Source organism: Lepisma saccharinum, chromosome 23, assembly GCF_977018435.1.
Source record: "Lepisma saccharinum chromosome 23, izLepSacc3.1, whole genome shotgun sequence".
Taxonomy (NCBI): domain Eukaryota; kingdom Metazoa; phylum Arthropoda; class Insecta; order Zygentoma; family Lepismatidae; genus Lepisma; species Lepisma saccharinum.
In genome coordinates, this window is record NC_139251.1 from 46,976,269 (window position 1) to 46,998,876 (window position 22,608).

Sequence of the window (22,608 nt, forward strand, 5' to 3'; positions counted from 1 at the left end):
TACCAAGAAAAAGTAACTGTACTTGCTCCCCAGTTTTGGTACCCAATTGCCGCTAATGATTTTCAATATATGGGCAATTTATTCTGCAAATACATAGATGTAATATACCTGACGAATAAAGTGTGTGGGAGTGTTAATAACAAGAAATTTGCAAGAGAATGAAGTTGTAGAGTTAATTTACATAGGAAATTAAACAGTTCCTCCGTAGTTGCTTGGAACTTTCGTCGGCTTGAGAACACTTAATAGTTCTAAGAGCAAACTATTGCTTAATATAAAGGTGATACAATTCCCCTACACTAAATGTCTAAGTGAGAGTATTAGCGCGGCAACTGCCCCCCCCCCCCCGTGCGCACGCCTATGTAAGGCCTCTTTGGAAACCACACACAGATAACCGCGAAATGCATCAAACCTAGGCAGATTGCAAGTTCCCGAACTTAATTGTCATTAATACGAGCATTCCCTGACATTCGCTACGAGACTCGGCGGAAAGCTTCCCGGCATCAGCGCTTGTCTTTCCCGGTGAACGGGGTCCCAGTGAACGGTGAACAGTCGCACCCTACAGTCTGTTTCTTTCGCTCTCCCTCCCTTCGCTCTCTTTCCCGTTCTGTTGACGTTGCAGACTGACGCCAGTATAATCATCCCTCGGAAGTTTTGTTGTGTTGTGTCGTGTCTGTGTGTTTAAGATTGTGGCTTAATATGGCACCACAAAAGTTTACATTACAACAAAGGATTTATCTTGTCGAGTGTTACTTCGGAAGGAGGAATTGTGGAGAAGTGCGACGACGTCTTGCAACGAAATTTCTTGGTGTTCCCGTTCCACATAGGACCACTATATTAAACCTCGTAAAAAAGTCAGTTCTGTATAAAAGTGGAAAGAAAAACCCACGTGAGATAGGACAAAGGTTAGAACAGTCTCCTCGGAAATCTATCCGCCGCCTCTCACAAGAAACGGGTGTTTAAAAAAAACCACAGCATTTGGAGCCGCTAAAATTCTTAATCGGGAGAATTACAGTAGACGAACTTGCACGTGTAAGTGCCAATTTCCTTCGGAGATGCCAGGAATGTGTTGCAGCAGAGGGACATCATTTTCAACACCTTCTTTAGTCAAGCTTAGTACACAATATGAAAACTGTAATTTTAATAGCTGACTCTAGCGACTGTCGCGGACCCCGTTCACCGGGAAAGACAAGCGCTGCTTGCCGGGCCGCTTGCAGCTGAGTCTCGTAGAGAATGTCATGGAATGCTCTGTATAATACAGGGTGGGGCAGAAACAATTAGGCGAATTCAATCGTCATGCAGCGTTGGTCTGAAGAGCATCGAGCGTTTCTTGTGGAATGTTCTTTAGAAACAATGACTCCACTACTGAAACGACGACATTCCGACACGCCAAACAATATTGAATTGGGTTACCCAATTTAGTACTCCTGCTGCATCCATTGTCCGCAAGAAGTCTCCTGGCCTCCTTTCCTTCAGATGTCAAAATGTCGTCGAAAAATGCGCTTACTGTCGAATTTAAAATTACAGATACTAGAGTTTGGACTCCAATTAAAAATTAACCAGTACACCTACATAAAAACGAGTTGCATCAAAATTTAGCTCATTCAATTCTGCGTTAATCTATGCTAACCAATTCTTTTTCGAGTATGCATTCTATTCTTTATCGTCGTGAGAAAAAAAATTAGTGCCTCTTTATTTTTTCGAGTTTTGCAAAAGATTGCTCTCTTTGAAATCCTATGAATAAAAAAATGGGTGGTCCGATCGTGATGAAATTTTAATATGGTGCAGGTAGAAAGGTTTCAAACGCAATTCTTAACTTTTGTGAAAAAAAAACAGTTCTTATCAATTTTGCGAAACAATGTTTTCTTGGCATTGGCTAGTCATACAAATACAATATTGTCTTGAAGCTCTATGCATCTTATTTTAAAATCCATTATCGTTGTCAATTCACATTGTGAAACAGATTTTATACAGATTTTTATTAAACGGAGTAAAGATGTGTTGAACGTGGCAACACTGCAGTGACAGCCTGAAGTTTCGACGGTTCAACGGACATCGCCGTGAGCAGATTACCGCAGAATGAGCTAAATTTTGATGCAACTCGTTTTTATGTACATAGGTCTACTGGTTATTTTTTAATTTGAGTCCAAACTCGAGTATCTGTAATTTTAAATCAGACAATAAGCGCGTTTTTCGACGACATTTGGACATCTGAAGGAAAGGAGGCCAGGAGACTTCTTGCGGACAATGGATGCAGCAGGAGTACTAAATTGGGTAACCCAATTCAATATTGTTTGGCGTGTCGGGATCTTTCCATTCCTTTCGATGTCAAAATGTCGTCGTTTCAGTAGTGGAGTCATTGTTTCTAAAGAACATTCCACAGCAAACGCTCGATGCTCTTCAGACCAATGCTGCATGACGATTGAAGGCTTTAAACTGCTCTACTCAGGGATGTTGTGTTTCACCACGTCATCTACAAAGATGTCGGTATGGCGCCAAATTGATTCTGCCCCATCCTGTATAATAAAAAGGGTATCCCATTGTAATGTGTTTTGATCATAATATGCATCCTCCGTAATACAAAGGGAGATATCAAATGACACAAAAACGCTACTATTTAATTTTAGGACAGAAATTTTCAACAAGTATTTGTTCAGTGCAAGTACCAATCAAAATAGCCCTTGGTAGCTTATGGCACTTATTTCAATCCTAAAAGTTATATATTTTAAAAACTTAATTTCACTATTTTGATGCATCATTTCTTTTACATCTGTCTCGTCTCGATAAAATCTTGACGGGTGTAGTCAGGGTGTCTACAATTTCATAAAAAACATAATTTTCAAAGAACTAATATTTTTCAGACAAAGCCACTTTGGCAAATCACGTAAATAAAGCAACCTTTTTACACACCCCCACACGTTTATGTACATGTAAATGTGTGTGTGAAAAAGGTTGCTATATTTTAGCTAAACATCACACTTATAATCCAATGTAATGAAGTTTTTAGAATATTCACTTCACATGTAAAAGCAATAACGAGAAGGGAAACCGAATAGAAACTGGGTGTTTGAAAGGGGTGAGCTTCCACATAAACTTTTCATGTATTGACTTATGGTTAACAAAGAATTATTCTTACACAGAAATTCACAACAATTATACCATAAATAATACATAATTAAAGTAATATATTTTTTAATCCTAATATATATCAAAGACAGATTGATTGAATTGGTGTTTTAAGCCCACTTTATGCATAGCAAGGCTAATCGGGGCTGGACCTACAGTTTAAAGTGGGATCCGAATCACTATGTAGTGCAAAGCGACGACGCTACCACTGTAGCCCAGTCAATGAAGGACAAAAAAAGGCCAATGTCGGGAATAATTCCGTAAAAGCTGAATTTTGGTCAGTTGTTAGAACATTACCAGTAGTGCAAAATCCCAAAAATCCCCGCCCCTCCTCTCGCTCCCCCCCCCCGAACATCAATTTCGCAGACACTCAGTTACTGCCTATATCTCCGTAACCAATCATCGTAGGCAGGTAATCTGTTTTTAGTCTTAATCCTCATTAGATGGGATACAAAAAGGATTCTGTTTAATTTTTCGATAATGTTGATGGTTTTGCCGTAATTTAAAAGATAATCTTCAAAAAGTGAATTTTTTCCAGTACTTTATGAAGTTTTTGCCTTGTAACTTTTGAACAAATTAAAAGACAAAAAATTGTTTCGAATAAAAGTTGTAGCCTAATGTATGAGCTTCAAAATGATATCAGTTATAATATATATTAATGAAAGATCCGCCATAAAATGTGTCTCCAAATGGAGAACAGCACCAAAAAAGTGAGTCTTTATCACAGTCCGGCGGTTAAGTCCGGAATCATTGATTTTTCGATAAAAGCATGAGACTTGGTAGAATCAATTGTTATAGTACCACTTAAGACATGTTCAATCGAGTAGCCAATCGCTATCTGCGTGCTGATGGCCACCAGCTTGAAAAGAGTCCGCCAGATTGGATATTTTTGATTTGATATATCTCGGGAACGTTGGCACCTGTCAACTTCAGGATTTTTCAGAAATGCCCCAAATAGTGTAAACTTTCATAATATATCAATAAATCTATTTTTGAAAAATAAAGATAGTGATCTTGTAGAAAAACTCACTATAATACTTTATGTGAATAACTCAGAGTTAAAAGTCTTAATGATTCTCGAACCATACAATAGTATTTTATATTTGGTAACGTTACGAAATGTTTGTTAGAAGACTCTAGATGAACTGAACCCTTTTTTGTATTTATAAATTTACCTTAAATAACATTTTCTAAGATAAATACAAGATATATATATATATAACTCAATTTGATTTCTGAAAATATGGAAGAAAAACACATTTTCATTGTTGAGAACAAAGGCCTTAGAAAGATACCAACCCTATGGCTATAAGTGCTGGAGGTTCTTTCATGATACAGAAATTTTGTTATACTAACATCCTCATGTTGACAAAAGTGGATCACAATATCCCATTCTAACCATGTCAAAACGAGTAAAAACGATTGGGATATTTTCCAATAACTACACATTTCCGGATGGCCTTAAGCTCAAAACACATTTCTCTTCATAACCTTTTATTCTCTCACATAATATCTATGAAACAAAGTTAAAATTAACAAAACAACAGAAATTTTACCTGTAGTATTGTATGGATGTTTTAAACTTGGTCCATTGCATTAAAAGATGAACATAAATTAAAGAGTATTTGAACATAAAATTCTTAGAAAAATATTTGGACCTAAAAGGGATGAGGAGACAGGTGAGTGGAGATTGTTACATAATTTAGAACTACATAATGTGTATTCATGTCCAGATATAATTAGAATAATTAGATCAAGAAGACTTAGGTGGGCAGTCCACGTGGCAGGAATTGGAGAGGAAAGAAGAGTTTACAGGATTCTTGTTGGAAAACCTGATGGTAAGAGACCTGTAGGAAGACGAAGATGGAGGGATGGACCTAAAGGAAATCAGTCAGGATGGAAAAGATTGGATTGATTTTGTCCAGGATAGTGACAGGTGGAAGGCTTGTGTTGCTGCAGCCCTAAACCTTCGTGTTTAGAAATACTAGGAAGTGAGTGAGTTACTTAGGCTGAGTACCTTTTAGCCTTCAAGATCTGATGAATTAAGAACTTGCAAGTAAAGAAACCACCTGCTGCTGACTTTATAGCAATGAGTGGATACCCAAAACTTCAACCTATTCACGTGATGTAACAGCACTCCTGTTTTTGTTTCTTAATGACTAAATAAGACATAATGTGACATGGGATTGACGTGACTCAAAAAAACCGTAAATCTTCTGAAAACACTACAGTTCCAACTTTTGCATATTGACATTGAAAATACGTACCGTACATATACATGTATTTAAAATATCGAACTGGGTTCAGTGGTTCCCGGCTAGCCACAACTATATATGAAGACTATAAGAGAGCCATCATGTTGGGAGGCTTTACCTTGAAATGACTGCCTAAAACTGAATGGCGGTGTTCTTACTGGAGGAGCCTAGATATAAACTCTGGGCAAACAAAAAAATCATTCTTACTTGGTACAAGGTATTCATTTAGTAAAGCTTGACATGTGAGGAAAACAGCACATGCCCATCAGACTACACGTATGTACTCTATAAGGAGGTATACCTTGTCAATTGTAACACAGAACCTGACTCAAGATATCTCAATTTGGAAACAGTGCATGCAAGGAACTAAAAAAAACAAAAAAACTTTCAGTATAACAACTTAAATTGAGAGAGAACTTCACATTGTTCACCTGGGAAAGAGCCTTCATGAAATAAACTTCTTTTTATACACCAAAACTTTGTGCAATATGCAGTGCTTTTTTCACGCTCAAGACTATTACAACCAAGCACAGAACACTATACTCTGTCTCGGGAACCTATGGAGCAAGCGAACGAAAGTAAGTCTCTGTCCAAGAGGGTCTCGAACAATGAAATTTTGCGAGGAAACGGGATTGCATGGACGGGCAAAACGGACTGCAGTTACCAGCTGTTTTCTCACTTTCTCCCCTTCCTTTCCGTTATGCGCGGGATTGCTCCAGAGATTCCCAGGATAGAGTATAGCTGTTTGGGGTTGAATGGGAAATCTTGCCTGTATTATATTATACAAATATGAAGGATTTGAATTTAAAATCTGATTAAAAAGGGAACCGATGTAATGAGAAATTCATTACAATATATTTTGTAAAACAAATGTCAGTATTTTCGAATCATCAATTACAATGAATGGTTTCTTTCTTTCAAATAATAAAACAATTTAATAGAATTTCAATTACTTCTACTTTCAGAAATCAAATTGGGTTGTACATAAATTGAATCTCTCTTAAAAATGTTATTTAAGGTAAATTTATAAATACAAAAAAGGGTTCAGTTCATCTAAAGTCTTCTAACAAACATTTCGTAACGTTACCAAATATACAATACTATTGTATGGTTCGAGAATCATTAAGACTTTTATCTCAGAGTTATTCACATAAAGTATTATAGTGAGTTTTTCTACAAGACCACTATCTCTATTTTTCAAAAATAGATTTATTGATATATTATGAAAGTTTACACTATTTGGAGCATTTCTGAAAAGTCCTGAAGTTGACAGGTGCCACAGTTCCCGAGATATATCAAATCAAAAATATCCAATATGGCGGACTCTTTTCAAGATGGCGATTCGCTACTCGACTGAACATGTCTTAAGTGGTACTATAACAATTGATTCTACCAAGTCTCATGATTTTAGCGAAAAATCAATGATTCCGGACTTAACCGCCGGACTGTGATAAAGACTCACTTTTTTGGTGCTGTCCTCCATTTGGAGACATATTTTATGGCGTATATTTCATTAATATATATTATAACTGATATCATTTTGAAGCTCATACATTAGGCTACAACTTTTATTCAAAACAATTTTTTGTCTTTTAATTTGTTCAAAAGTTACAAGGCAAAAACTTCATAAAGTACTGGAAAAATTCACTTTTTGAAGAATATCTTTTAAATTACGGCAACACCATCAACATTATCGAAAAATTAAACAGAATCCTTTTTGTATCCCTTCTAATGAGAATTAAGACTAAAAAAAGATTACCTCCCTACGATGATTGGTTACGGAGATGTAGGTCAATAACTGAGAGTCTGCGAAATTGATATTGGGGGGGGGTGCTGGGGTGCAACAAGAAATTGATAAATACAAATATCCACTTACTGTAGATTTCTATTATGGAGACGAATGGAACGGGTGAAATGGACAGAAAAAGTGAGAAATGAAACAGTGCTAGAAAGAGTTGGAGAAAAGAGATCAATGCTGGAGATAATCATGAAGAGAAAAAAAATTGGTTTGGCCACTGGATGCGAAGAAACAGGATCCTAAGGGATGCTATTGAAGGAATGGTCGAGGGAAAGAAGAAGATTGCAAATGATTGACGACATCAAAATAAATGGGTCCTACACTGCTACAAAGCGAAGAGCTGAAGATCGAACAGCATGGAAGTTGCAAGGAAAGGCCTACCACTGGGCAGAAAACAATGAATGGATGAATGATCAAAATGTTAATTTTTCCAGACACCTAGTATATTTCACTCACATTTCTATGACTTTTCAAGAAAAAGTAAATTCCATCACATTTCCATGACCTTTCAAGAAAAAGTAAATTCCCTGACATTTCCATGACTTTTTATGAAAAAGTAAATTCCCTGACATTTCCATGACCTTTCAAGAAAAAGTAAATTCCTTGACTTTTCAAGAAAAAGTAAAACTCCCTGACAGTTCCATGACATTTCAAGAAAAAGTAAATTCCCGGACTTTTTCAAGACTTTTCAAGAAAAAGTAAATTCCCTGACTTTTTCAAGACATTTCAAGAAAATGTAAATTCCCTGACTTTTCCCAGGATTTTCAGACTGATAGACACCCTGGTAATAACTTCTCGGTACCATCCAAATTGCGGACACACATTTCCCATCTTAAAACACCTTTATTTATACGTAGAACTCGGATTCTACGTTCTTAACCTATTTTTTCCTTTGAAGGTAACTAAGAAATAACAAATTACGTCAGTCATTAAAAAACTCAACAACTGATGAAGTTTTACAGTGCCTAAAATAACCAATTTTGCTTCTTCGAACCTATTTTGGGTTTATGAGCCTAAATCTAACATATATTAGGTCTTTGTACATATGTTTAAGGTTTTACAAGATTTTCATATCATACAGAGATATTTGCTCTGTTCGATGACGAAAAAATTCAATGACTAACCTGTTTAAAACATACTCTCTGTCGATTACCCCCCCCCCCCAATCCATGATGTTTTTTTAAAGCTCTAAACAAAGCAAAATGTCTCGTGCCACTGTTAGTCTGTTACCTGCACAGTCCAAAGTGCCTTTTGCCTGTAAGGATCATCTTACATGCTGAAAATGACATTTCCACAGAAACCTAGTTTTGAATGCTGAAACATTACTTCGCAAGGTGTGTATGTCAAAGTGCAAACTTCTGATCCGTGTATTCCTACTGTTCAGTAGTGTAATATAATTAAAATTTAAAAATGTTAGAGTTGCTCGCTAGATGGCAGGGAGGTCTGCCACGTGAAGTACGTGTCATATGCATGACGCAATAGGACTGACTGAACTCGAGTGTCTTTGTCTTCGTGTGTGTGTGTGAGCGAGCGCGACGTGACCACAAGTGGTGGTACTTCGTCGTCGTATAACCTGTGTCTTTGTGTATATTATATCCGTTATTATAATATATAGTTGTGTTCATGAACTACGAGAGACTTCATTCTTTAACCCAACACGAAATCAACACACTCCAGGACTTGGGAAAGTTACGCCAGGTGTTTTAATGGTGTAACGCCGCTTCACCTACCCTGCTCGCTTTCTTCTTTTTTTTTATTTCAACAATTACATTTTACTAACAACACAAGAAAAGCACAGTTACAATAATGTATGGATAATTTTGAAAATGATGTATACAAATGAAAATTTGTTAGAAAATTGAAGGGTTCGGGTGTAAAACATGGTAAATGACATGTTGGTAATTTCTGAGTTAAGAAAAAAGATTATTAGAAGCTATACTGTAGATAAATTGTTTTAGTGTTGTGTCTGCCAAATTTCAGAAAACTTCACTGAGTCCAATGCAAATTGTATGACATGGCAATTTCGCTCGAAAATTGAAGGATGGCACATTTTACTTTGTAATTCAAAAATGACCATGTTTTATACCCGAGTCCTTCAATTAACATTTGGTTGTTGTATATACCTATTAAAATTTCCTAGGGTTCTTTTAACATTTTGTTTTTAACGTTTGCATCTAATCAGTATTTTTCAGGAAATTTTAACCATTTTAAACTATTGGAAACTACAAGGATTTTTAGATCCTAAGTTAAGATTTTTAGAACCTATTTTAGGAACCTCAAAGCACACCTTTTAGAACCTAAATAATCCGATGTCAATTTATAAGCACTGCATATAAAAGCCTAAGAATCGCCACTTACCTATTGTCGCTACAGCTACCACTTTAACGACCACAGCAGGAGTGGCGCATCTATCTACGAACGCCTCGACGGTGTACTCTGCGAAGCTGAGGCAGATGATGGCGAGCTGAGATGGCTTCAGAACCAGGGTGGACACCCACGAGAACAGGAACGCGGGCAGTGGACCGAAAGCGTCCATGAAGTATGCGTACTCTGCGCCAGAGCTTGTATTCATGGTGCCTAACTCTGCGTAGGCTAGCGCACCTGCAACAAAGGAACGAGAGGATTAAGTATTATCTCCTCTCAAATACATCTCTAAGTTTCGTTCACATGAAAATAACAAAATATAAACCTTCTGCGCGCTCTTCGACTTTTAAACCCTACACACAGAAAACTACATGCATCTTATATACACCGTGTCCCAAAAGGTACTTTCAAATTCGAGGTCATACAGCACAGCTTGTAACTGACACACAGAAATATAGTTTGTTTTAGGTTATTCACGAACGTCTATCAGGTATTGAATAAGATGGTGCACCACCACACTGGGCCTTAGACATGAAAGATGTACTGGACAGGGCATTTCCAGCACATTGGATTGGAATAGATGGTTCAATTGCCTGGCCTCCCAGATCTCCTGACATTACACCCCTGGGCTTCTATTTGTGGGGCCACGTCAAAGAAACAGTATACAGAACTCCCGACATTGATTTTCATGCTTTGAAGGCCAGAATAAGAGCTGCCATTGCCACAGATGACAGGGATATGCTAGAGAGGGTATGGATAGAGTTAAAATCAGATGTTGTACTTGCCACCAGAGGCGCGCATGTTGAAGTGGATTAATACACAATACTTCATGCGTTGGTAAATCAAATGGGGTATGGTATGTCTCTTTATGTCAATTGTAAGTTGTGCTGTATGGCATCAAAGTTGTGAAGAAGCTTTAGGGACACCCTGTATTTCTTGACACAACAAAGGGAGTGAAGAACGTTATAAATATACCAATATGGAGGCACTAGGGCATAAGCAAAGGAGAACATTTTCGTCTGCAGTGACTGCGAGAGGGGTAAACAAAATGACTGTCCACTTTAATATGAGAGCTGGCCTGGGTTTTATCTTTTCTTGGTACGACTGCACCATGGTGTAGGACGTGCTTTGTGTTTTTATGCGTGTGTGTGTGTGTGGAATGTCGACACACGCACGTTAGGACACCAAGGTACTTTCTGTGACAATTATAACAAATTTAAGAAAATAATGATCAGAAATTATATGAAAAGCCAACTCCACCTATTAATACAGTGCTGGCTCTGGGCCGAGATAGCGTGAACAACTTTGAGCAACTCTTATAACACAGGTTAGTACTAGTTATGCAACACATATAATTGTCTACATGCTAAAGATATGTGCGTAAATAAGCGAGACGTTACGGGACGAAAATGCCGGCATCTGCGCCATGTCACGCGCTATCTCGGCCCACTGCCAAAACAAACTCACTGCAGTTTCGAGACCTACACGTTAAAACCCCATTTGATTTTATGCCGTATTGGTAGGCGCCGAGAGTCTGCAAGGCACAATGACTTTTAGAAATCAGGGAATCCGCATAAAAAAAAATCACAGTCACTTAATTATATCTAACTAACTAACTCTCTAGCCTTCTTAAACCCGAAGGTTCATGGCTGCAGCAACACAGGCCTTCCATCTGTCCCTATCTTGAGCAAGATCTATATACTCTTTTCCATCCCTACCGATTTCCTTTAGGTCCATCTCAACGTTGTCCCTCCATCTTCGTCTTGGCCTTCCTACAGGTCTCTTACCATCTGGTTTCCCAACAAGAATCCTGTAAACTCCTCTTTCCTCTCCCATTCGTGCCACATGGCCTGCCCACCTAAGTCTTCTTGATTTAATTATTCTAATAATATCTGGACATGAATACAAATTATGTAGTTCTAAATTATGTAACCTTCTCCACTCACCTGTCTCCTCATCCCTTTTAGGTCCAAATATTTTCCTAAGGATCTTATTTTCAAATACTCTCAATTTATGTTCCTCTTTTAATGTAAGGGACCAAGTTTCACACCCATATAATACTACAGGCAAAATTACTGTTTTGTATATTTTAACTTTTAGTTTCTTAGATATTAAACGAGAAGACAAAAGTTTATGAAGAGAGAAGTAACATGCATTTCCTGAATTAAGCCTACTTTTTATTTCCTCTTTAATATCATTTTCATTTGTTAATATTACTCCTAAGTATTTGAATTTGGAAACTGGTTCAAACGAGTTGTTATCAATAATTAGATTTTGATTATTACCTAACACTTGGTTTCGGCCTGTAAGCATATATTTAGTTTTCTCTTTGTTAACTTCCAAACCTATCTCTTTAGCAGTTTTGAAAAATATTTTAGCATTATTCTTAATCGTATTTATATCATCCCCCAGTAAGTCTACATCATCTGCATATGCTAACAACTGAGTCACACCATTTAATTTTAGTCCTTCTTTAGTTTCTTTTACCTTCCTTACAGCATATTCTAAGGCAAAATTAAAGAGCAATGGAGATAATGCATCTCCTTGTTTTAACCCATCATGAATTATAAATTTGTCAGACATATTATTACCCACACGAATTTTACTTTCTGTTTCACTGGTGCATATTTTTATCATACTAACAAGCTTCTTAGGTATTCCAAACTCTACTAATATATTATATAATTTATCTCTTTTGACCGAATCATATGCTTTTTTGAAATAAATGAATAGCTGATGGACATTTTGATTATATTCCCACTTTTTTTCAAGTGTCTGTCTGATGTGAAAAATTTGATCTGTAGTTGATCTGTTACGTTTAAATCCACATTGATAATCACCTATAATTTCATTAGCATATGGGGTTAGTCTTGTTAAAAGAATGTTAGACAATATTTTGTATGTTGTTGAGAGTAGAGAAATTCCACGGTAATTATTGCAGTTCATTTTATCACCTTTTTTAAACACAGGAACAATTATGGATTCTTTCCACTGTTGAGGGATTTCTTCTTTATTCCATATTAAATAAATTAATGTATGAATTTGACATATTAATGAATTTCCACCATATTTAATTAACTCAGCTGGTATTAAATCAATGCCAGGTGCTTTGTTATTCTTAAGCCTTTTAATAGCATCTTTAACTTCAGTCAAGTTAGGTTCTGGAACTAAAGGTTCTGCTGTGTGTACTTCATTTACTTCTGATTTATCTCCTACATGGACATTTAAAAGGTCATTAAAGTAGTTCTTCCATCTATTGAGAATATCGCTTGGGTCAGCTAGAAAATCACCGTCTTTATCTTTTATCAAGTTTACTTTAGGTTGCCACCCCTTTCTAAATTCATTTACACCTTTATATAAATCTCTGATATTTTTATTTTTGCTGTTTGTTTCAATTTCATTAATTTTGCTTTTCAAGTAATCTCTTTTTTTACTTCTAAACGTGCGGTTAACTTCTCGCTTTATTGTATTATAATTGCTTAGATTTGTATCATCAGAGTTATTTAACCACCTAAGTCTAGCCTGATTTCTTATTTCTATTAGATTATGACATTCATTATCAAACCATGGCTTACTTTTTCTTGGTTTATGGTATCCTATAGTTTCTTTAGCTGCTGATTCTATTGCATTACGTATGTGCTCCCAATTCTTATTTACGTCTGTTTCATTTATATTTTCATCATCATTTAAATCCTGCAAAACCTCAAATCTATTTGACAGTTTAATTTGGTAATCTTTCTTAATTCTTTCATCAGCAAACTTTCCTGTATCAACTTTTATAACTTTTAGATTTTGTTGCTTATGATTTATCACTGAGAGTCTTTCTCTTAATTTAGCAATTACTAAATAATGGTCACTGGCACAGTCAGCACCTCTATGTGTACGAACGTCAATTATACTAGTATGCCTTCTCTTATCAATGAGAATATGATCTATCTGATTATGAGTTTTACCATCTGGAGAAGACCAGGTATATTTATGGATATCTTTATGTTTAAAAGTGGTACTTTTCACAATTAAATTCTTTGAGGTTGCAAAAGTAATCAATCTTATACCATTATCATTACTTAATTCATGAAGACTTTCTTTACCAATTGTGGGTTTAAATGTATCTTCTTTGCCAATCTGTGCATTACAGTCACCTAACAGAATTTTCATATCATACTGAGAAAATTTATCCAAGACCTGTTCTAACTCTGTATAAAAATCATCTTTAGTATTATCATCTTTATCTTCCGTTGGTGCATGTATGTTTATTAAAATAATTTTACACCACCTACCCTGTAAAACTGCATATGATATCCTATCATTAATAAATTCTACTGTTTTAAGAGCCGAGATAATTCTATTATTTATGAAAAAGCCTGTTCCAAAATTATGATTTTCAGTACCACCATAGAAAAAAGTATAATTTTTAGTTTTACAATTCCCTTCTCCTGGCCACCTAACTTCCTGGACAGCTACTACATCTAATTTATACTTCACTATCTCATTAACTGTACACTGAAATGCCCAAGGCCGGTAAAGGCTCAGAACATTCCAGGTGCCTAATTTAATATCCTTATTCCTAACGTAGATCTTATCCTTAGTCCAGGGACCTCCCAAAGTAGTCCCCACCCGGAGATCCGAACGGGGGACTATTTTACCTCCGGAATATTTTACCTTGGGAACATCCATGGCCTTATATTTCTGTTTCTTGACATGTCTTTTTACAGTGCAGAGTTGTCAGCTCTACGCCTAACCCCCAATGGAGATAAGGTCTCAATTTTCATTATTGGAGATATATGATATATATATATATCCTATCCAACAATGCAAAGCCAGTTCTATCGGTGAGGAATGCTGTAGAAGAATGTTGGGACAAATACAGTATATACATACATAAGTTTGGCTAAAATTAGGCGGAGTAAATTTAATTGCTCGGCTTTTAACGTTAAAATCTTAAACAATTACAATATTTTTACCTTTCCTCTTATTGCTTATTCCTTTAATATGAAATAATTCACAATGAATCTCCTCGATGTGTTCGTTCTAAAGTTATATCGATTTACAGAAAACCCCGTATACAAAAATTAGTGCGCAAATTCACCACACCTGTTTTCATTCTTTCTTCATCATTCCGTGTTTTTTATGGAACGAAATTGTACAGTGGGATCCATGAATATTACCGTGCAAATTGTCCATCCCCATGTTCGTGCACTATATTTGACCCAATAAGAGCTTCAAGAATTAAAAGAAAACTCAAAACAAGCTGTTGACAACTTCTGCACCAGCATACATAAAAACCCATCGCTTAAAAAAACACAGGATGTAAGAGAAAAATTCATGAAAATAGTGATGGACAGTGTGCATTGTAATACTCATGGATTCCACTGTACTTGTGAACTGGTAATGGACAATTTGCAGTGACATCCCTGCAGGCACCCGCTCACAGCATAGGCTTCTGGCCAGTTTACGTGGTACACAACCGGAGCCAATGTGATCACAACGTAAATAGGCAGAAAGATAACGTGAAATCAAGAAGAAAAAACAAATAGAAAAATATTAAATTAAATTATGCAGATGCATAAAATTAAATCACTAATTATTGTAAATATTACACGGGCCTTCAAAGTAGATTTTAGAAGATAGTGCAGTAACCAGTAATTTGGGGTAGGAGTTATGAATTATCGTAAAAATGGGGGAATGGCATATCTGCTATTTGTTGATTGATTTTTTATTTTAAGTCCAGTTTATGCACAGTAAGGCTAATCGGGACTGGACGTACAGTTTAAATTGGGATCCGAACCACTATGTGCCTCCACCGGGTATCAAAGCCGGGACCCCTTGATTACAAGGCGACGACGCTACCACTGCGCCATCGGGGAGGCCCTTATCTGCTATTTGTTTTTTTGATTTGATTTGCTTTATTTTACTTCGCCTTTTGTGCCACTTTTGGCTAATTTACGAAGATGGGGATGAGTGATGATATGAAATTGATGAATGGACACTCACAAATATCCATGCACAGGCCAGGATTCGAACCCAGGACCCCTGGCGTCGTAGCGCGATGTGCTAACCACTCCGCCACAGGGGCCGGCTATCTGCTATTTGTAGCCGCAGATCTATGTTTTGGCCTATTTACGTGCATTCAACTACAGCTAGGAAGAAGAAGGCTATGGCAGTCCCCAACCTCCCCGCTATGGGTACGCCACTGTTAATCTTTCAAACTTATTACCAGGGAAAGGATTGTAAGTAGTAAAAATGTGTTAATATGACCAAAATATGGAGTTAAATATGGACTTAAAATTTTAGAAATTTACCTTTTTAATAATATAAGGCACTACAAGGAGCTGCATAAAATACAGTATGCTTACATTGGCATTAATTGAAAAACACAAAATGTGAATTCATTTTCTGTTTCCAAAACAATGAATAACAACGTGAATTTCCTTCTGTCGTCTCTTAAGATTGACTAAAACTGTGTTCAATATCGCAAGTAGTAAAGGGATAGATTTTCAAATTAGTCAGTTATTTGCAAGACATCCACCCAACTCTTTCGGTCACACGGGGACATGTAGTCATTGCGCGAATATGGAATATATGTTGAGAAATGTTCTGAAATATGGCTAAATATGCAAAAATAACTAAAATATGTAAAAATATGAGCCAAAACTTAATATATGTAAAAATATGGAAAATGCCATGATGCGCAAAGATAACACAAAATATAACTGATTTCAGCTTCATACACAAATATGTATTTACATCTAAATCCGTTGCCTGGTTATTACACAAATTACCTGCTGAATACTTCTTGGTCACGGAAAAAGAGAATAAAAGATTCCATTCTCGTCTCACTATGGAGTTCTTGCGAGGGAAGTCGTTTACTAATGAATCCCATTGCAAAGAAAAATGTCATCTTCATTTTAACGCAATTGCAAAAGGCACGAAGAGGAATGCAGCTGACACTGTGACGCGACAGCAGCTCAGTTGTCTGGGGACAGAAAAAAAAGGCTTATCTGGCAGCGTCAGTTCCGGGGCAACGAGCGGAAAAACAGATCGAGTGAGGCTGGGAATTGAGATTGTCCGGGTAACACACGACACTTTCTCTTCCTCTTTCATGTTGAGACTCGGCTAAGAACAAAATGAGGTTCGTCTTCCCACTGATAAGTTCTCATTATTTCAATACACTTCAATGTGAGTAACGCTTGAAGAAGACCAAACTTGAATCGTGAGTGAATATCAATATACGAAATAATTTTTCGTTTGGTGGTGAGAGGGATTTAGGTATATACAAGAAATTCGTTCTCTCTTTGAGAGAAGATAAATACGCATTATTATTATTGTAATTTATATGCTAATGATCTAAAAGTATTTAAGGGAATAAAAAAATGGCTCAGATGTTTTATTTACACTGCAACATCCAGGCTTTCCGATCTTGTGCCTTACGCACTCAGCGTAGGATCCACTTACTCTAATATCACCTATTATCTGATATCTCTTCCTTCTTAGCTAGTGTCCCAACCAATTCCTTTTCTTGACAACTTCCAGCACCTCTTTCCCACTGCGTTTTATTTCTAACTTTCTCTGTCGATTTCACACGTATTAAAAATACAATTCCGTTCTTCGAGGGCTGAGCGTCGAAACGAAATTAAAGTTTCTGCGGTAAAATCTTTACATGTCGAGACTTGCCCCTCGAAACCGAGACTGGAGCGAGAACGATTGTCTATTTGATTTATTATTTAACATCGCTTTTCTGTCACTTATGGCCAATCGCGACGATAGGAACGAGGGGTGATTAGATTAAATTGATGGATGGACACTCACAAAGAATACCCATGCTTACTCGAATCCGTGAACTTCGAAATCGAGTCGACCAGTCAACCACCGAGCCGGCTGTTTATAGCTCGAGACGAAACCATGTAATGCCCTGGACATTACATTACAATTGCTTGTTATTTAGTTGAAATATTGTATTTGTTCGTTTCTTAATTTTGTAAAAAATATTTATGATGTCAATGACAACTAGTGTCAGATGAACAAATAGATGTGTGAAACCCGGCAACATGTAACAAACTTAAGAGATTTATCAAGAAGCTTCTGGACAAAATAGATATACTACAGAGAAAGGCTTTGAGGACCTGTCTAGGTCTCACGCAGTCCTGTCCTAATGTCAGTGTATATATGGAGAGCAAAGAAACTAGTTTGACACACAGACGGATCCAATTAACAATTCTGCTTAAAACTCGGGAAAATCATATTCATACTTTCAATAAATTGTTCCCAATACAAAAACAATGGACAGAAGCCAATGTTATAGATCCTCAACATATTCTATTTTGTATATTGCCATTATATAGACCCGGAAACACATACAAAGTCTTTCACCTTCCTAAATCCTTTAATTTATCAATGAGGCATGCCCTTAAATACTCAATGTAACACCCATTTCAGGGATCTAGGACGACATGCCATGTATAAAGAAAAAAGGCCAAAACACCTAATCATATATACAGATGGATCCAAAGATCGTTTAGGTGTAGGTTGTGCATATTTCATTCCAGAACAGAACATAAACAAACAATTCCGATTACCACACTGATAAACAATGAAATACTCCTTTAAATAAAACTAAGTGATCTTTATGTATTCAGATGTGCTGATAACGAATATCGCATCCGTTTTCCTGTATCACCTAAATTTTTTGCAGAACACCGACATTTTATAGTTTTATGGTTTCAGTTCTCTGCACCCTGCTCCGCATCCGGCTTAACGTTTGGTTCCTAGCAAATGGATAAGAACTTTTCAGCGACCTTGTGTGTTTATGGCTGGCACTTAATATTTAGTGGAGAAAACATCTGTCAGTAGAGAAATTTCCTGTTTCTCTGTTAAAATTTGTTCTTTTGTGGGTTAGTCTAGTATTAACTTCCTTTCCGATAACTTCACAAGTAGCCGTATTTTATGTTTGTGTATGTTCGTGAAATTGTGAATGTAATATTGTGTATAGTGAAGTGAAGTGTAAGTTGTATTTTAACAAAACGATAGGAGCATCCATAATTGTTGTTTTTTAAAGAAATATATTATAAGTCAATTAATGAGTTTGCCATGTCACGCAAATGTGTGAATAACCCGAACTTGTTTTGTTATGTTTGCGGGGAATTTACTCCGAAGTCACAGAGAAATACGATCACTCCTATAGTGAAAAAAGCATATGAGTTGTATTTTGGAAGTAAAGTAGAGGAGGAAGAAAGCTGGGCACCAGGTAAAATTTGTTGTAATCGTTCGCGAACTTTACGTGGTTGGCTTAATGGCACTCACAAATCAATGCCCTTCGGAAACCCTGTAATATGGACAGAACAGAAAGATTATACTACGAATTGTTACTTCTGTTTAACAAACATAGTGGGATATAGTTCTAAATCAAAACATTCTACATTTTATCCTGATGTTCCTTCAGCCAAGAAACCTACGAGTCATGATTTTATACCAATTCCTAAGCCTCCTAAAGAATGGACAGTGGATGAAACAGAACCAAGCAGTGCTTCTCCAGATGACGAACCTGGACCCTCATATTCAAACACCGATCCAAATTTTCCTGATCCAAATATACCTCACTTTATTTCCCAATCCGAATTAAATGGTCTAGTCAGAGACCTCAACCTTTCTAAAGTTCAAGCGGAATTATTAGGTTCTCGTCTCCGAGGGTGGAATTTATTACAAGATGGTGTTAAGGTGTCATATCGGAAACGCCAACAATCACTGACACATTTTTTTCTGTTAATAATGAGTTAACTTACTGCAATGATGTAGAAGGCCTTCCGCAAGAACTTGGAAGGAGTCACAACCCAAACGAGTGGAGACTATATTTAGATTCATCTAAGAATAGTTTAAAAGTAGTATTGTTGCATAATGTGAATATATACCCATCAGTACCCCTTGCCTATTCTTCCACCATGAAAGAAACATACAAAAGTATGGATACAATATTAAAAGTGATAAATTATGAAAAATATGGTTGGCAGATAAGCGAAGACCTCAAAATGATTGGTATACTGTTAGGCATGCAATCTGGGTTTACAAAATTTTGTTGCTTTCTTTGCGAATGGGACATCCGGGCAGAAGATAAACATTACAACATTGTGGATTGGCCCATACGAAAAAACTTAAGTCCTGGAGAGAAGAGTGTTAGGAATCACCCTCTACTTGAGAAAGACAAGATTTTGTTACCACCGTTGCATATAAAGTTAGTAGGGCTGATGAAAAATTTTGTTAAGGCTTTGGATAAACACGGTGAGAGTTTTGGGTACTTGAGAAAAACATTTCCTAAACTCAGTGATAGTAAGTTAAAAGAAGGCATATTTATCGGGCCGCAAATCCGTGAGATCATTCATGATGACAACTTTGTGGAATTGCTAACAGAAAAAGATAAATGCATAGTTAGCTTTCAGACAAGTATGCTGTAATTTTCTTGGAAATGTGAAAGCTGACAACTACAAGGTACTTGTTAAGAACTTGTTGAAGTGTTATCAGCGCATGGGGTGAAATATGTCCTTGAAAATTCACTTTTTAACATTCTTATTTGTACTTTTTCCCCCTTAACTTGGGCACGGCTAGTGACGAATGCGGCGAGAGATTTCAGCAGGATATTTCTGTCATGGAGAAACAATATGCAGAAAAATCGGTACAGAACATGTTAGCAGACTACTGTTGGAACGTCAAGGAAGAGGTTTCTGGTGGCAGTTACAAACGGCAGAGTTCAAGAAAGAAATTTTGAGAATGCGAGTAAAAATGTGTTTTTTTCCGGTTTTTTTGCATGAAATTTCTTCACTGAACAGTCAAAATCAGTCCCATACATATATTTTAATTTTTTTATATTTCATAGTTATTCACTTCAATATTTAAATCTTATTTCATGAGCAAACAAACAAAAATAATTTCAAATTTCGATGTATTATTACAAAGGGAATAAAATTTTTATTAAAAACAAAAAATGAAAATCCAGGGAAAACGATAGGTGATACAGCATTTCTACTTTCAGATTTGGATTCAGCGGGGTCGAATTATAAATAATCACCTATTTTCGTTCAAAGGAGCAAAAAAAAGTTTGAATTTGTTCATCAGTGTTACCATCAGATACTTCTATTTTTCACTGCAGAAAGTTATGCAATAGAGCTCTCACATACGCTATCTATAATAATTTCACAAAAAATTCTAATCATTACAGATGCTTTAAGCGTATTAATGGCGCTGAGTTCTTCATATCCTCAGATTGGTAAGCATCCGTTATTTATCATTCTAATAATCGAACAAATTCAGCATGCTTATGGAAGAAATATCAACGTTCAATTCAGTTACTTAAAGGCTCATCGTGTAAATTCGGGAAATGAACGTGTGGACATGACAATATCTCACTTGCGAGGCTTCCTTATACGGACCTTCTCCCAAGAGTTAAAAATAAACTGCAAAATATATGGAGACAGTAGTGTATAGTACAATTTCAATTCACGGCTAATACATATAAATGGCTTGCAGAAAGAAAATTCAGAAATCAAACCTTGGTTCTATTCATACAATTTACCAAGATCAGTTATAATCTGTATTATACGTCTTCGTACGGGCCATGTTCGCACTAATGATCACCTAGCACGTTTACACGTAACATCAAAACAAGCCTGCACATGTGGGGAAATTAATCAATACGCCACACATCTCTTTCTACAATGTCCAGAATTTGATAGAGAACCGAGACAAACTATATAATGTTTCCATTCCCTGTATTCCTAATTACCCTCCTCCGGATCCCCGTCCTCCTATTATGCGGATTCTTTACGGATATGCCAGAAGATGTAACTTAACGATTTAGTTAACACTGAACAGGATTTTTTTCCTTCCTGCGGATAACAAATGCGTAGTGAACCAACACTTCAGACAAGATGACCAAAATCAACTCTCAGTTGATAGGGTCAGTAAAAATAAGAAGAAGAACAACAAGCTTAAGAAATACGATAGCAACAAGTGATGGTAGTATAAAAAGTGTGATGGATATTTTCAATGTGCAAGTTTATTAATTGCTGTTAAGAAGTTCATAACAAAAAAAAAAACTTTTATTAAAGTGAAATAGTACGTTTTGTTTACCACGCTTTTTGATTGCTAGTCATATTTGCCAACGACATGAGGAGCGAAGTTAAAATTCCTCTAGACACTGCCCAGTCTCGACTGAATGCCATTTCTACTTTCAAGGTTCGGCCTGGCCCTCGCCCCAACGGTTCGACTTGACCCTCTCTCTTGTACACCCCCTCTTGTCTCTTGACGTCTGCGCTCTTGATGCTCTTCTGGTGATGAACCGTCAGCAATGGCATCACATAAACAGCCGGCATCTTTCGTTCCAGACGCTTTAGCACGAGCTCTCTTATGACAAAAATAACTCTGGTCACACGCAACAACAGAAGCTCAGCCAAGGCTCTGCGATAAATTCCTCAACGCTGCTATTAGGAGCATTCTGAGTGTGTATTGCTGATCATGCAGTGTCTAGCTGATGCATATGTTTTAACATACGTGCATCCCCCTATTTATGCCTAGTTTAGGGATCTTACCAAGACCAGGCAACCTTGTAAAAAATCCAACGAAACCAAATTCACTTTACTATGAGACTTCTTCAAAGATAGCAATCGGATATCTACCTCATTATTTATAAATAAGACACATAGTAATAACAAAGGCAACTGTGAGCTGTGTTGCGTTAAATTAGTTCTCATCCTATTAATCAATTTAAAAATAAATAACCATAATATAATAATATAATACGAGTATATATAGCGAAAAATACCACGAAAATAGGTCAACGTTTTCTGGCTTCTAGACCGGAGCCCGCTACCTCCTTTCAAGTAGTCCTCCAATGGTCCTCACGATCAGTAGCGCAACCACAGGGGGGCATGGGGGATGGTTCCCCCAACCAAGGACGGAAACCAATTCTGGGGGGGGAGGGCAAACAACATTGAAGTAAAGAAAAGCAAGGTTAGCAGGATCTGAGAGTAGCAGGACAAATGATACTCAAGATTGAATTAGTTTTCATGTATTTCTTGCATT

General features: G+C 36.7%; 1 protein-coding gene across 4 annotated transcripts in view; it reads right to left on the reverse strand.

The window, feature by feature from the left end:
- sbm (L-type amino acid transporter sobremesa) overlaps positions 1–22,608 on the reverse strand; it is a 199,233-nt gene that overhangs the window by 78,550 nt on the left and 98,075 nt on the right. For all 4 annotated transcript variants that reach the window (XM_083110004.1, XM_083110007.1, XM_083110005.1 and 1 more), the window contains exon 4: positions 9,535–9,777. In XM_083110004.1, coding sequence (XP_082966130.1) covers positions 9,535–9,777 — 243 coding nt within the window. The remainder of the gene's footprint in view (positions 1–9,534; positions 9,778–22,608) is intronic.